At 42.2% G+C, this 15,536-nt stretch overlaps 1 protein-coding gene across 3 annotated transcripts in view; it reads right to left on the bottom strand.

Moving 5' to 3' along the window:
* Positions 1-15,536, bottom strand: part of TMEM245 (transmembrane protein 245) — a 97,389-nt gene that overhangs the window by 21,732 nt on the left and 60,121 nt on the right. For all 3 annotated transcript variants that reach the window (XM_075416713.1, XM_075416712.1, XM_075416715.1), the window contains one exon: positions 13,227-13,372. In XM_075416713.1, the coding sequence (XP_075272828.1) occupies positions 13,227-13,372 (146 nt within the window). The remainder of the gene's footprint in view (positions 1-13,226; positions 13,373-15,536) is intronic.

The following is a 15,536-nucleotide window of genomic DNA, read 5'->3' as shown; positions in this document are numbered from 1 at the left end:
ATACCTTACAAACATTTTACAAGCCATACAGTGGTTTACAACCCAATTAAAATGCAAGTTTGATAACAGGAATACCCTTAGCCAAAAATACTATTAGAAAAAGACAGTTTCACTCTTTCATCGTCTGCTTTACATCACTGATGTTTGGTATTTTCCCATATTCTCTAAGTAGACATTACAAAGATTGTACTGTATCTTTGTTGCAAAATCTTCCTGTATACAGAGCTGACATTCAAAACGATGTTTTAAGAAACTTGAGCTACTCAACTTCTTTTGAGAATATAACCTTTACATCTTAAAAGTAGAGGGTTCAAGGTATAAAAGCAAATGCAATGCATTCCAAACTTCACAGCAAAGTTTTGCAATTTATTTCAAATCAGGTTAACTCCGAACTGCCACAAGAAAACAGCCCTCCCATTCCCCTGTTCTCAAGCATTTAATTTCTGCCCCAGACCACCCTTGCTCTGTCTACCTGCCAGCACGGTCTCTTTTATGTGCCACGATGGTTTTTACACTGAACTCCGCTAATAACTATTTTTCGCTGGGATAGTTTTAACTAACTAGCTCAGCTCTCTACTCCCCATCCAACTCACAGAGCAGTGGCATAGATAGCTGCGTTCCCACCAGGAAAGAAGCCAGCACACCCACGGCCGGAGGGCAGGAACTCTTCTTTGCACAACAGTGCTGTCTTATCCCAGCTGAAACGAACAGCTGCTGTCACCATTCACTTCGAAAGCCAAATAACTCATTCTCTTCCTTCAGACACCACCAGGATCCACTGCAAAAGACAAGCTACCACTGACAATCAAAGGACAGCTATTATCTTAAAGAGGACTGAAGCATTCTTCTTCCACAATGATCCCCCAAATTTTAAGTGATCACTGGGAGAACACTGAAGAATGAAACGACTCCAAGAAGTCCTTTCGCAAAAAAAATCTTAAGCTGTTCTTTGCCTCTCTGTAAGGGTTCTGTTCTTTTAGGAATAAAAAAGACCCTCGTTATTTTTCCATTTCAAATTACACATGAAAATAAGCAAAGAGCGCTAAGATACACTCCAGCTATGAATAAAGCAGAAGTGGCAGTAAGTGTTTCTTGGCAGAGGAAGACCATCTCAGGAACAACATAAATATGCAAATAATTTTCAGAGACGACACCACGACAAGATTTCAACAGTTTTGCTGTTGAAATGAATTTCTCCTTAGGAATGGTACAACTGAACAAAGAGAGGTAACAGCTCCAATATACAGAGGCTATTAATGACACTAGTCAGACAAAGTGATATCGCCTTGAATAAAGTATAGGTCCTTGAGACGGTGTACCTGACGCTAATATTACACTTCTCAAGGCAGGACAGGGCTCCAGTGACTGAATCAAAACTTCAGACTTTTAAACAGTGGGAACTAGTCTGAAGGACTCAGCAGCAAACCAGCTTTCTTCTCTAACAGAGAAACATCTACATTCTCTGAAAAAGAACAACTAACATGTAGTCCATTTGTAAGAAATCCTACATCTGATTATTTTTTTGTAATACTTTGAATATTTTTGAATGACTATTTGGGCCTGGTCATATATACTACATAAACCTACAATGATTCTCCTGAGAAACATATTTGAAAGAGTTATTACTGAATCAATTGTTTCTAACACTTCCAGATTTTTATCACGAGCAGACCACAATGGTTAAGTGCAACACCTAACTATTCTTAAAATGGATCTTGAAACTTGACAGACAGAAAGTCAAACTAGTTCAGATCAAAGGTCTGTCTAGCCAGCATCCCATCTCCAGTAGAAGCCAGAAACAGACACTAAGAGAACAAAAGAAATAGGACAAATGCATTTAACAGTCCTGTTGAACATTATTCTAGTCTCTATTTCCACCTACTCCAGCAGCTATCATGAACCTGATGCTGGCTGTCTACTTAGTAATCCTCAGTTAATACCTATTCTTAGCCCTGTCCAATCCTTGCAAGTTGCTGCAACTCCAACATTTTTTGGCAAGACCTTCCCCATGTCTACCGCCTGTCGCATGAACCAACGTACCTTTCTTATTTTTTAAAACTGCCTGCTTGCTTTTTGATGATCCCAAGATTTTATGTTGGAAGAGAACATGAACAGTCTGACCCCAGTCATCCTTTTCACACAGGTTCTGATTTTGCAAACCTCAGTTGTGTAACATTCAATTTCTAGGCTGCAGAGTCCTAACCAGCTCATACAGAAACTGCTGCATACCTTCATCGCTCTGATCAGCCCTGTTGCCCTCGCTTTCCCAGATGCAGGAACCAGAATGGCACACAGAAACTCGGGGTACAGGCAAACCGTAGATGCATATAATGAGAGTAATATTCTGTCTTTCTGTTGTCTATGTCTGTTGTAACAAATCTTAATGTTTGATGTGACTGGCAGATGTCTTTAAGTATTACCAAGCAGTGAGCTAGCATGCCTACCTGAAAACATAGCTCCCAAGCAGTAACAGTCAGCACAGAGGCCATCAGTTTATGTGTGAAGTTAGGACTGGTTTTCACCCGCATGCATCACTTTCATCTACACTACATTTCATCAGTCATTTTATTCCCCAGACACTGCTGCCGTCTGAGTTTGTCTACAATCCTGCTGCAGGTCTATAATCAGTCCTCATCCTTACTAGCTCAAACAGTTTTGCAGCATGAGCGAGGTGCCCCTCTCTACTTCTCTCCCAGGACAACTATGAATAGATAGAACGGTAGAGGTCCCTACCTCAACACCATCATTTACTCCTGTCCTCCGTTTCTTATCTTTTTAACTGATTATTTATCCATGCAGAAACCTTCTCTATTATCTCATCCCTACCTAATTGCCTTGAAAGTCTTTGGAAAGAGATGCTGTAAAAAGCGTTAATGAAACTTCAGTAGAACTTAGCAGCCAGATCAACTTTTTAATGCTCTTGCTTGCTGACCACTTCAAAAACCATGAAGAGTAAGGCAGAACTTCTCTCTGTGAAAATTCCATTGATTCTTTGCAACTAAATCATATTCACCAGGTACTGGTATGTCCTTAACTTCAGTTCCTACTAAGCTGCACAGAACTGATGTCCAGCTTACACGTCTGTGCTTCCCGGGCTCCCTGGAACTTTCAATTTTTAAATTTTGTCCTCGAGTTTTCTTTGCTGAGTTAATATTATCCACTCTCACCAATTTGCTATCGCTCATTTTGTCTGTTTGTTCTACAGACTCTTCTACAGTCACATTAACTTCCAAGGGACTCAGCTGCAGCTTATCTGTAAGAAGGGTTTTACAATGTGACTCCTCCACTTACCTTCACAGCAAAGAACAATGCAGCACCAATTTACCTCCCCTCCTGCACCACAGCCTTGTTGCTACTGAGTGCTCCTTGTCATCCCTCATCCCCCCTCCATGAGGGCTTCCTGCTCCTGCTGCATGTGAAAAGCTGTATTTTGGTTTAATAGCATTTTGTGGAGCTTTGAGCAAATGAATCAAACTACTGTCATTGTGTGTCATCCCCCGCCGCTTTCTGGTCTATTTCTATCTGCCGAAGTTTATGACCCTTCTGTTTTCTTAATTTAGTGAAAACCTCCTGTTTTTAAAGGATAGTTCCGCATTTCCTGTGACCTTTGTTACTTTGCTGTTTAGCTATGCAATCAGTCTTCCCTTTAGCCTTACTCAAGCCTTTCTTAGCAGTTGGCATGCACTGGCACTGTACATTGAACATTTATTATTCTCCAGATCGCCTGTAAGGATATAATACTTTTAGATTCCCATTTTAGCTTGAAAAGTTCATGAATGAGAGCAACAGCTAGCTGGACTCAATAAAATAAATAAAGCTCAAGATCTGTTGCAGCCTTACCTTACGAAACTCCCAGTCTCTTCAGATTATTACTATTATAAAGTTATGAACCACAAGCACGGAGAAGAGAGTATTTCAATTGCTTATGCTGGTAGACAGAATAAATAATGGATTGACCTTATAATTTGACCTAAGATGACAAAAAAGCAAAAAGCTAAACCTGTCATATTAGGTCCCTAAAATGTCAGGAAATCCTTAAGTTTTATATCAGCCTTCATGCTGTCTTCTTACATTACACTAAATCTGAATTTTAAATAGCAGAAATTTAACTAAGGTTATAACAATATATACTGCAACCTTAAATACACACATGAAGAATTATTAGCTATGCAAACATAGAATCCTGCAATATGTTATACTAAAAGTAATTCTCATAGTATCCCTTTATTCTTAGACATGCCTGATAGAAGATCTTTTCCCTAAATATTTAATAATTTAACAATACTTTCAGCAACCCTTGTCCTTCCATCCCTCCAAGCTAGCTACTAGGCCTGCCTTAGAAGCAAAGAGAAAAACTAACTGGCTGAGCTGAACTCCAGATGCAAATAACTGTCACTGTTTTTACTGATACAGTCTATGCCACATAAGGGATGAACTTTCATACAAATAAAGATCGTAAATTCTGACATACAAATACTTCTTTAAAAAGTTGGTGTTGTACAAAAAGCAGCATATATACATAATTGCATACGTGTCATACTTAATTAAAGGATTAGTATCTAAGATGCAACATAGTTACATTATTCTTAAAGCTTGCGTGCAAATCTGCTTACATGTTTAAACCTGCCCACGCACAGACACAATAACCCACGTCCTCTACGTGTTTACCAATACCTTCAGTCTTAAACAAACTGGACAGTCACAGAATCAAACTACAAAAACGCACCAAGAGAAATTGCTGTTAGAACACACAGAACGCGCCACCTGGAATGTGCAAGAAACAAACGGCAGAATACTGGCACTGCCTGATATAAGCCAAGGAAGCCCCCAATAACCTGTCGATGTGTTTCAAAATATGCTATACCAGTCTGCACAGTGTACTGAACTGATCTGTTTGTTTCAGCATCACATTATGCACTCATGCAACCTCGTGAATTAGGGGTAGTAAACTGTAAAATTGCTACAGACTTTGTGACATGCTTGACCCAAATTCTGCGTGTACAATCATGAACATTTTTTCATAGTTTCAGGTAAATTTGGAAGCAGAGTAAAGATTAAGCATGAGCAAATCAATTATTTTCTGAAATTTGCTTTGAATATCTATTTTTCTTTGAATTACTCTTCGAATAACTTTTTTAAATCATGTGTACGTGAAGCAATATACAGACAGTTGTGTTTAATAAGAACAAGCATTTTTGATAGAAAAAGGAAATACAGACAAAGACAAATCCTGTTTTTGCATATAGGAGAATATTTAAGACTAAAACAGTGGTATGAGCGACTCATGTGGCTATTGCTACTAAAACCATCAGCAACAAATACTACTGTCTATCCCACTGGGATAATCAGGTTACATTTACTGTCAGTTTGGTTCTGCAAAAGTACTGAAACATTGCAGCATCTCTTCCAGATCTATAGACTACATTCTACCTTTTTTTCCAGTAACTCAACTGAAGCTTCCCTTTCTTCCACATATTTTTTTAGGTGTCTGTTATTCCCAGTTTTAGACTGGGAAATTATTTCATTAAGAGAGAATAATTTTCAATTCTATTCCCATCTTGTAACATACAACATAAGTAGAGCTTACAAAATTTCAGTTAAGGTCCTGTTAAACGCATTCCTGTGACAAAAGATTTCTGCAAGAGATTCTCCTGCTACTAAAGAACATACATTGCATGCAAAAATTCAGTCAAAACATAACCAGTTAACATTTTGTCTTTGAAAAATTAATCTGAAAGACATTATTAATGCTGCAGTAAAATAAACAAGATCACACATCTTGCTTTTTCTAAGCATTAGCTTAACATGCTGGAAGATCATTGTTTTCTGTGGGAATTGTATCACCATCTCATTTTCTCCATCATTACCGCCGAGATGCCACAGCAAACCAGCTAGATGCTTAAAGAGCTGAGATTTTTTTGTTTATTTGTTTGTTTGCATGGTACTTCATTTCAGATCTCTTTAAATGTTAATAAATAAAAGCTGAAAAACCAGTAAGAACTTATTTCAGCCGTCAAGTCACCACAGGTTTTCTCAATATCAAATCTCTCTTTGACTTGCTGGCAAATTTCAGTTCAGGATATGTTTACTGTTTCCTCTTTAGAAACACCTAACATTTGAAGTAACTTTTATATAACCAATGAAAAATCTGATCAGAATCGAGGTGTACATGGCAAATGAAGAAAATGAAGCAAATAATGATAACCCTTCTCAAATTGAAAACAAACAGTACTCATCTTCCTGGCATTACAGAACAAACTTCCACTAACACATTTCAAGGCATCACTCAAAATACTGATCTGGGTTTAAGACCATTTCACAATGTAATTAGGCCCCACCAAATTGAAAGCTGCAGTAACTTTAAGCCACAGCCATACCCGTGTGCATGCACTCATGTGAAAGTATCGCACACACTAAATTGCACTGAGGCCGTGACAACATGCAACTTAGTAATGTGCAATATCTCCACCAGAGCAAGCAGAATGGGAGCTTCAGGGAAGAAGGGTATGGTGCATTCAGGAAGAGAACAACATGCTGCTCAGGGAAAGGAAAATGGTTCAGGCAAAGGTGTGCATGCTACTACTCTGGAGACCTGTGAACTGGAGAATTACTGCTTCACTCACTCAGGAAAAAAAAAAAAAATCCAGACAGGAGCACCACCTCCCTATTTCGGGGTAAAGGACAAAATTTTCCTACTTTTGCAGTGAGGTAGGTGACTGATGAACTAACCTGATTTCACAGAATCTCTGTGAGCAAAGCAAATCTCACACTGACATGTGCAGTAACGGTTTCCCACCAACTCTTAAAATACTACATTACTAATATAATTACAATGAAAGTTTGACTAACTAATATTGAGAACTAAAATTATCTAAATCCAGTAAACTGCTCCAAGTGGTTCTCAGATTTCTAAAGCAAGTAATCTTTCCAACCCAGACTGAGAGTCCTGCGGAAACATTTCCTGCAGCTCAACCCACTCTAGCATAACCCTTCTGCCACAGTCGCCAGTCACCTCCCTACTCCCCTTTCTCCACTGCTTCACATAGCTGACTTTTAGTAGTTTCAGTGAAGAAAAAAAAAAAAAAAAAAAACCATGTATTTACTATACTCACGGGGTACAAAACACCACTGCCAGTTAAGGGAGACTCTGGCACACAACGAAGATGCAATACCACCTTTATAATTCATCATATTTTTGTGCTGACACCCACTTATGCAATATGGAAAACAAGAAAAAATAAAAATTAAAAAAGAAAAAAAAGGACAGAACAGAAGGAGGGACAAAAGGCAAATGAACCATTTATCAAGAAAAAGAAATAGTAACAAAGTGTGGCCACCCCAAGAAAGTTAAAATTGGAGTGAGAAAGACCTGAGACTGATTGCAAACCAAAGAAAAACCGAAACAGATAAACCAACTAGTGAAGTAGCAACAGTACTCCATACATCAGCCAGAAAACCCTGCCATCACATATGCCTTTGGTAGTGACCTTCCTCCTAGGCTTTTTACAGAATCATCATGCAAATATTGATCTTCCCTCTCCGCCCGGAGATTAAATGCTGCCTTCCCCAAGATGCAACCGCCCAGGAGGAGCAAAGGCAGCATATGGCAACCAAGCACATGCAAGTGCTTACTCTAAAATGACAGGAGTGTTTTCATCATGAAAGTCACTCAAAATTGAGAAAAATTATTTATGAACAATGTGCAAAAATGCATTTGTTATATAGTCCAAACACTTTCAGTCCCCTTCTGGAGGATTCCTTGGAGGTCGGCAGGACTTACCTGTGAGAACTGGGACAACGCCATCTGAGGCAAAGGCGAATGCCCAGCTTACACGAAGAACCACAGTGGCAACACGGGGAAAGACCAGGTCAGCAGCAGGCCATCCCCTGCGTTTCCCTTTGCCTCCTTGTCCTGGGAGAAGCCTAGAAATACGGAATTACGCTCCCAGGCTGAGAAGCTCTGCCCTGAGCAAAAGCACTTCTTTCATCCCTCTCTCTCTCCCCTCTGGGTGTCCAAAGTCTTCTTAGAAGAGCAAGAGCTTCTTCAAGATGAAGCCAAACACTCCATGGCAGTGCACAAAAAGTAGCGACAGATCAAACAAAGATGTTAGAGTGACAGCTGACGTTTACGAAAAGCAGAAGACTACAGTTCTGCCAGGAAGAAGTGCTGGACTTGACCCTTAGGGTCCCTTCTAGCAGTTTCATTTCCAGTTCAAGCCTGGGCAATAAACCACTAAAACTCACAAACAATAAAACAACAACAACCAAAAAAAGCCCAGTAAAAATGCTTTCAGCCTCTCTTCTTTGGCATGTTGGCAAATTCATCTGGACTCCTCTGGCCCCTCCTGGTCTCCACAGTCCAGGAAAGATTTGTTGTGGGCCCAGCCCAAAGCCTTTGAGATACTGAGGGGTACACAAGGGCAGGTGGAGGGAGCTGCCTCTGGTCTGCATCAAGAGTAGAAGGCTCAGGCGTGGACCTGACTGGGGACTAAAACTAAATGAGCGGCACTGCGCCCAGGAGAAATTCCAGCTAGATAAAAGGAAAAGACTGAAACCATGAAGCTGCTCAGACAAGACAAAAGGGCCAAGAGGGGCTGCAGCCACTGTCCTTGACAGTACCCAAACATCACTGAAGAAAGTCCCGAGCAATGGGCTTCAACCAGGGCTGCTCAAAGCAGCAGCTTGGACTGGAGACACACGAGTCTCTACCGCATCTTCAGTGCTTTTATTTGAACATGAGTTCAAAAGAAAAACGACCCCCAGAACCTTGCAGGAAGTTGCCTGTCCCACAGTTACCCAGGCTCTTATTCCCTGCAAACACCAGCATCAGCCCCATCACCGACCAGAGGAACAACAGCACTGGCAGAATTGCTCTCAGGCAAGCAATACGGCCCCAGGAGAGGGGCCCTCAGCCCCCGCCACCCTCCTCCTCCTGCGTCCACATCTGGGCGTCTTTCAGGCCTCAGGCCCCCCCCGCCCAAAGCTGCCATGTTTGGCCACAGGCGTCACGCACAGTCACATCTGCCATCGCAGTGGCCTCCTGACGTCACCAGCCACCCCGCTGCCTTTTGTTCCGGGCCTATAAAAGCAGGGGCCCCTGCAGCTGGCCCACAGTTCGCCCAGCTGCCAGGCCCTCGGACGCCAAGTATGCCTGGAAGGAAGAGGAGCCGGAGCAGCGGGGCGGCTGGCTGCCCACCTTGGCGTGGGATGCTCCAGAGCCGCTCCCCGCAGCCGCCCAAGAGGAAGGCACCTCTCAGGAGCCTCAAGCGGGACAAGCAGCGGAGGACGAGGAGGAACAACATCCCCCCTCGCGCCATGAGAGCCATGGTCCGCGCTTCTGCCATCATCATCGTGGAGCGCGCAGCCGCGGGCACCCTGGGCAACAGCATGGGGTGGTGGCAGGTCCGTCTGCTGAGGAGCTGCGCTGTCAGGCCCAGGTGCCACAGCCCGCCATGGAGCCCCTGGAGGTGTGTCCAGCTCAGGATCAATGGAGTCATCCCTGGCAGCGGCTCCACCTGTGACAGCCGTGACCCAGCAGCACCCCAGCCATCCAGGCTGCCTTGCAGGAGATGGTGCCGACAGCGTCGCGGGAGCATCCGGCCGGCGCCTCAGCCTCCGCAGCTGCGTGGCTGCCGAGAAACAGCCACAAAACAATAAAAACGCTTTCTGCCTCTCTGATTTGTCACTTTGGCAACTGCATCTGCCCTCCTGCGAGCCCTCCTGCTCCTCGTCTTTGAGCAGGAGGCTGTTTCTCCAGTCTCTCTGTTTCCTTGCCTGCCTTGGTGCTTTGGTGGTGCCTTCCATTCTGGGGCTTTCAGGCTAGAACATCCATAGGTTGAAACTAGTTTTGCAAAGGGAGTAAACCTGAACTGGTTTGATTAGGTTCTTGCTGTGTAACAGCTTCAGGTTAACGGATTTCCTGAGCCACAGAAGCCATTTGCTTTTTGCTCTCTCTTCTTTACCCCTTGCTCTTCTCCTTACAAATAAATGGCAAAGGACACAAAGGAAGAGACTTCCTTGTCTGACAAGTGCTTCCCTAGCGCTTGTCACAAACACATTTTAAGTAAAAGAGCCATGGAAGTGACTTACAACATGGAGGAGCACTGTTACGTTATTTGGTCCCCGAGCAACAGAGATGTAGCTGCATCTCTTGCCGGAAGGATCCCTGCCCTCTGGACAGGACTAGTTAGATGCACTCTTAGCTTTTTTCATGTGCTATGTCCTTCTGACGAGTGATGGGAACTGGAACACAACTGGTGACTTTCAAGATTTATAACCTGATCTTTCTACACCTTTGGGACTGCATATTTTGAGGCTCTGTGTTCTGTAATTCATGTTTTGTAATGCCATCGCAGTCTAATGATGAATATGACTACAGATGTTTCATTACCTGATAGTTCATAATACAAATGGAGCCTCTTCCTGCCATCCTACCACCAAGTACTAACATCCATTTTGCATGCCTTTTATAGATGAGGTGAACAAGCCATTTTTAGGTTCCTACCCCTCTAGCAACAACTCATCTTCAAAAACAAAAGATAGCTGCTGCTTTGCGACAAAAGAAATGGCTTGCAGTGGCAATTGTTTTGCATATGGCAACAAACTGGGCATTCATAAACTCCTGGGATTTTGTTGCTGTATTCGTCATATTTACACAATAAAGATCACAGTAAGTATTGAGTGGAGTGCAAGCTAATCTGGAAGCTTTGTAATAAATCCTTAGGTACAACTATGCAAGAGAAAGGAACTTCTGAAAACCTCAGAAGCATTCCAAAGAATTCAAATAAGGCACCAAGTACAGGCTACTCTAAACAAACAACTATGAATGACTGATTCAGGCTACCTTAGTGAACACACAGACTGAGTTCCCTTGTGTATGACAAACAGCTTCACATTCTCCAGACACTGGCTTTTTCTCATTATATTTGCAGTTACTGATGCATGCTGGCTGTTTCCTACTTGTTTTCCTGTGACGACTTTAACTTTATTTTCTTTCTTCCCATCATTCTAAACTCTAACAAATATCTTGGGTCACCTGTGTCACAAACCTATAAACTTAAAACTGCATTTAATACAATCCTCCTTGTAGAGTATCCATGTCCAGAGAATCCATACCCTATTTTTTGATGCTGTTTGCCTCTGCAAAGGGCTGAAGAGAACAATTCAGGAGACAAGTTTCAGTTTCTAAATCTGCTCGCATTCTTCAGAAGAGATAGAACTGAGATATTAACCATGTGATCAGTGAAAACTCAATAGCAGTCACTCAAGAGAAAGGCTATTAACTTTTTGGCAGAAGTCCAAATTTCTTGCTTTCTGCCTGGATTATCCCTTCATTTCAAACAACTACAGCAGTTATCATTGTTCTGAGATCTTACACAGCATGATATAACCTCCTCATTGTTAAAATGTACCAAGAAACAGCTTAATTCCAGTAACAGATAACAACACTCACTTGTAAAGTACACCTAAGAACAATGGCAAACATTTGACAATGAGTTAGGAAAGCAGTTTTACTACATCAGCAGTTTAAAGTCTATTCGTGTTTTGTGTATATGCACAAGATGACACAGAGAAGTGGTTGTGTACAGAATTTAGCACGGAATTTGCTGACCTTGCCCAGTCCATCAACTTTTTTGAAAAGGTGAGCTATGACTTAAATACCTTATTTAAAATCCATTTATTATGTTACCAACATGCTAGTGTTTCAAGCTGCTAACAGGGGAAAGCTGACAGTTTCATCCATCTGTGATTACTGCACCATCCCATTCACCATTTATTGTGAAATCTCAGTAAACCATATTTGAAAACACAAAAAAATCCTCCTTCAATTACTGTAGTAGTTTAGAGGTGAAACCTAAGAATGGTAACTAAGCATGAAACACTGTGGATGTGCTCTGGAGGCGCAGTACAGTAGTGGTTTAAGTGGGATAAAAGCAGCGCTCCCCTCTTGCCTCCTTTGGTGTAACTTGGTTAATGGAGATCATGAACTAGATTTCTCTCAGATAAAACTGAACTGGAAAACACACTTCAGCTTCAAACGAGTATTTCATCCCCAAGGTTAGACTACAAATAATTCAGACTAAAGAACTCCGAGATGTGTACAGCACAGATGTCAACTCCTCCATTTCAATTGTTTTGCTGTATGAATCTGCTCCTACTGAGCTGCACTAGCCATTAATGCCATGTCCCGGTTTTGGTTAAAAAAGAAATGATTCTCTTTTAGTGAATATTCCTTACAGCTAAGTTCTTCTAAGAAACTGCATTTTTCTGAAGCTGGCTGCATGTTTTATAGACACTGTCCGCTCCAAAGCTGGTAACGCCTCATGTTTATAGTTATACTGAGCTAATGGTAGGAAAGGAATGCAGGAAAAGGCCCTTCTTTACAATTATCACTATAGCAGCCAAGGTCACCGATAGGCCATTTAGACTCCAACTGAAAAGTCGGAAGGGGTCGTACTTGCGGGGAGGGGCGGACAGGACAGGTGACCCCATACTGACCAGCGAGGTATTCCATGCCATGCACGTCATGCTCGGTTTAACGCTGGGGGACCACGAGGGTCTTGCTCTCTTCGTCTATGGCTGCCTTCTGAAGAGGACCCTGCTCGCTGTCCTGCCTGCAATCCTGATCCAGATCCTGATCCGTGCGTCCCTGAGCCCAGTTCCCGTCTGCTGCCGAGGCCATTCCAGGACTGCCTGGTGCTGCCTGGCAGCTGCTGGTGGGACGCCAGTGCCCGGCACCCAGCTCCGGGAAACTCAGTGTCAGTTTTGTATATTTTGTTTCATTTATCTCATTATTAATGTTATTAGTAAAGCTGTTTTAATATTCAATTTGTAAGTCTCTCTCGCTTTTCCTCCCTTTTCCCTTCTCCTGGCGAGAGGGCAGGAGTTAGCAGACAGCATCTGCCACTCTGCTTATCGGCACCCTGCTCCACACGGCGACAGGCAACATAGCTGCAAACACACTGCTTCCTGATGGATTACGGATGCCACGAGCATATCAGTTTTATAAAACACTTATTCGCTACAGCACAGACCTGTGAACTTTTTTAGGCAAATCCAATCAAATTGCTCTTTTAAGAAGCAAGGGGGAACGCTACGTTCTTGAAAATCTTTGAGATTTGCAATTCGTCTTTGAAACATAAGATGTTGCACTTGCTAAGTACTTGTAGTTGAACACCAAATTTAAAAAAGAATTTTCCACAAAGGAAAAGAAATCAAACACATACCTTATTGCTTCCTCCACAGATTGGCCAACTATGTTTGAGGAGGGACCTGGCTGAGACAAAGGTGTCAGGCTTATCACCCACTTTACTGGCTTGTAGTACTCATCACTAGAACTCAATAGGTAGAACAGCGTGGTCAGAAAAATCACCTGTAAAACAAATTAGAGTTTTAAATTAAAAGGCAATAAACACTTTCCAGAACTACAGTATGCAGCTATGCTTCAGATATTGAACTTCATTGGAAAGGCACAAAATACAAGCTTGGATTTAGAGAAACACACAGAGTTAGAAGAGTAACTTTCTCTCCTGCTCCACAAAGGACTTCACAGTTATAGCTAAACATTATAAAACTTCTAGCCCTCTTCAGCCTCTTCCGAAAGTCATATCTAGATCAAACAACTAGAATCCAGATCATCTAGATTAACAGTCTAGTTGGGTGGGGTTTTTTTTGTTTTTTCCAGCATGTTTAGCAGCTCAAAGAATTGCTGAATAGTAACATCCATTCTTAAAACAAACCCAAAACAACAAAAAACACCACCACTGAAAAACCATTAAAACTGCCAAATAAATTTGAGTTGTCTCAAGAGTCATTATGCACCTGGATATCAGATGCGAATTAAACAAAAACTTACAAACATAAAATTTATAATATTTATTAGGCTGGCAATCCTGACTGAATACTCCTTCTGTGAGTTTGAAGATGACTCTCAGCAGAAGTGATGGCAGTTCCACTGTTTAAAGACCAAAAAAGTACAACCGGATTGTATTAGCTTCCCGCATGTTGTAGTCCACTATGTTTTCCTTATTTTCTCATTAGTGGGCTCAGCAACTTCTTAGGCTAAGCGTACATCACAGAAATGTGTCCAGCTTGAAACAGAATACCTCAAACAAGGAAAATCTATTCTATATGCTCCAATGGCAGAACATGGCTTATATCTGCTTCACCTGCAAGCCTTAGATCTTTTTATTTTCTTCCCAAGATCAAAAACAATTCTTTCACTTTTCTTATTGCCAAGCTACTCGTATGCTAGAATAAACCACATCTTAATCTTCTGATAAGCCAAACCTCCTTAAGTCTCTTACTTTCAAGCATTTTATCATGCCCTTTTCCTGCATTCTCTCTGAACACGCTCGGGAAAAAAAAACACAACAAAAACCACGCAGACAGCAAAACATGCAGCATTCCATTACCAGTCTCAACAATGCCATCCATTTGTTTTTGTTCCTAATTCCTTTCTACTCAGTGAAATGTTACTATCCATTCCCCCACCGTCCCAGCCTTTAATTTGGAAGTCACACTCAGCTGTTCACCTCCTGTGACCCCTTTCTAAAATGTCATATATAGGTGTAGGCTGTATTCCACCTTCCCATCTGGAGTCCTGTGTCCAGTTCTGGGCTCCCCATTTCAAGAAAGATGAGGAGCTACTGGAGAGAGTCCAGAGGAGGGCTACAAGGATGATCAGGGGACTGGAGAATCTCTTCTACGAGGAAAGGCTGAGGGGGCTGGGCTTGTTCAGCCTGAAGAAGAGAAGGCTGAGAGGAGACCTAATAAATGCTTATAAATATCTGAAGGGTGGGTGTCAGGAGGATGGGGCCAGACTCTTTTCAGTGGTGCCCAGTGACAGGACAAGGGGCAACGGGCACAAACTGAAGCACAGCAGTTCCATCTGAACATGAGGTAGAATTTCTTCCCTCTGAGGGTGACGGAGCACTGGAACAGGCTGCCCAGGGAGGTTGTGGAGTCTCCTTCTCTGGAGATCTTCAAGACCCACCTGGACAAGGGCCTCTGCAGCCTGCTCTAGGTGGCATTGCTTCCGCAGGGGGGTTGGACTAGATGACCCACAGAGGTCCCTTCCAACTCCTACCATTCTGTGATTCTGTAACTTCTGCCTTGAGTCATAAACCAATCCATCTACTAAAACAAGCCATTACATCTGCACATTTAAACAGCATACTATTAACACTCATTTTGAGATCACAGAAGAGACCGAACCGAATTAGGCCTTATTTTAATGGGAAATAATCCAGAGCCAGTAGCAAGATCAGCTACGTTTTGTTACAATTTCGAATAAGTAAATCTTAAAAAGCTGAATCAGATTTTAGCATCTTCTGTAATGCTGCAAGTGTGCTTATTTTCTCCTTGATAGGGCTTGTCATTTCTCCTAAGCTACTGTAATATTTCCGCTAAAAAGTTCCCTATGCTGAAGCGGGCATCCAGGTGGTGTTCTGTCTTCCTTCCACTGGGATCTGGCTACAGATCCCTCTTGCAGTGCAGTTTTCAACACAGAAAGCAGCATATTGCTCCGAGTACAA

The sequence above is a fragment of the Opisthocomus hoazin genome, chromosome 3 (assembly GCF_030867145.1).
Source record: "Opisthocomus hoazin isolate bOpiHoa1 chromosome 3, bOpiHoa1.hap1, whole genome shotgun sequence".
In the NCBI taxonomy this organism is placed as follows: domain Eukaryota; kingdom Metazoa; phylum Chordata; class Aves; order Opisthocomiformes; family Opisthocomidae; genus Opisthocomus; species Opisthocomus hoazin.
Note: the sequence above shows the minus strand (reverse complement) of the source record. Positions and strands in the feature narration are given on the sequence as shown.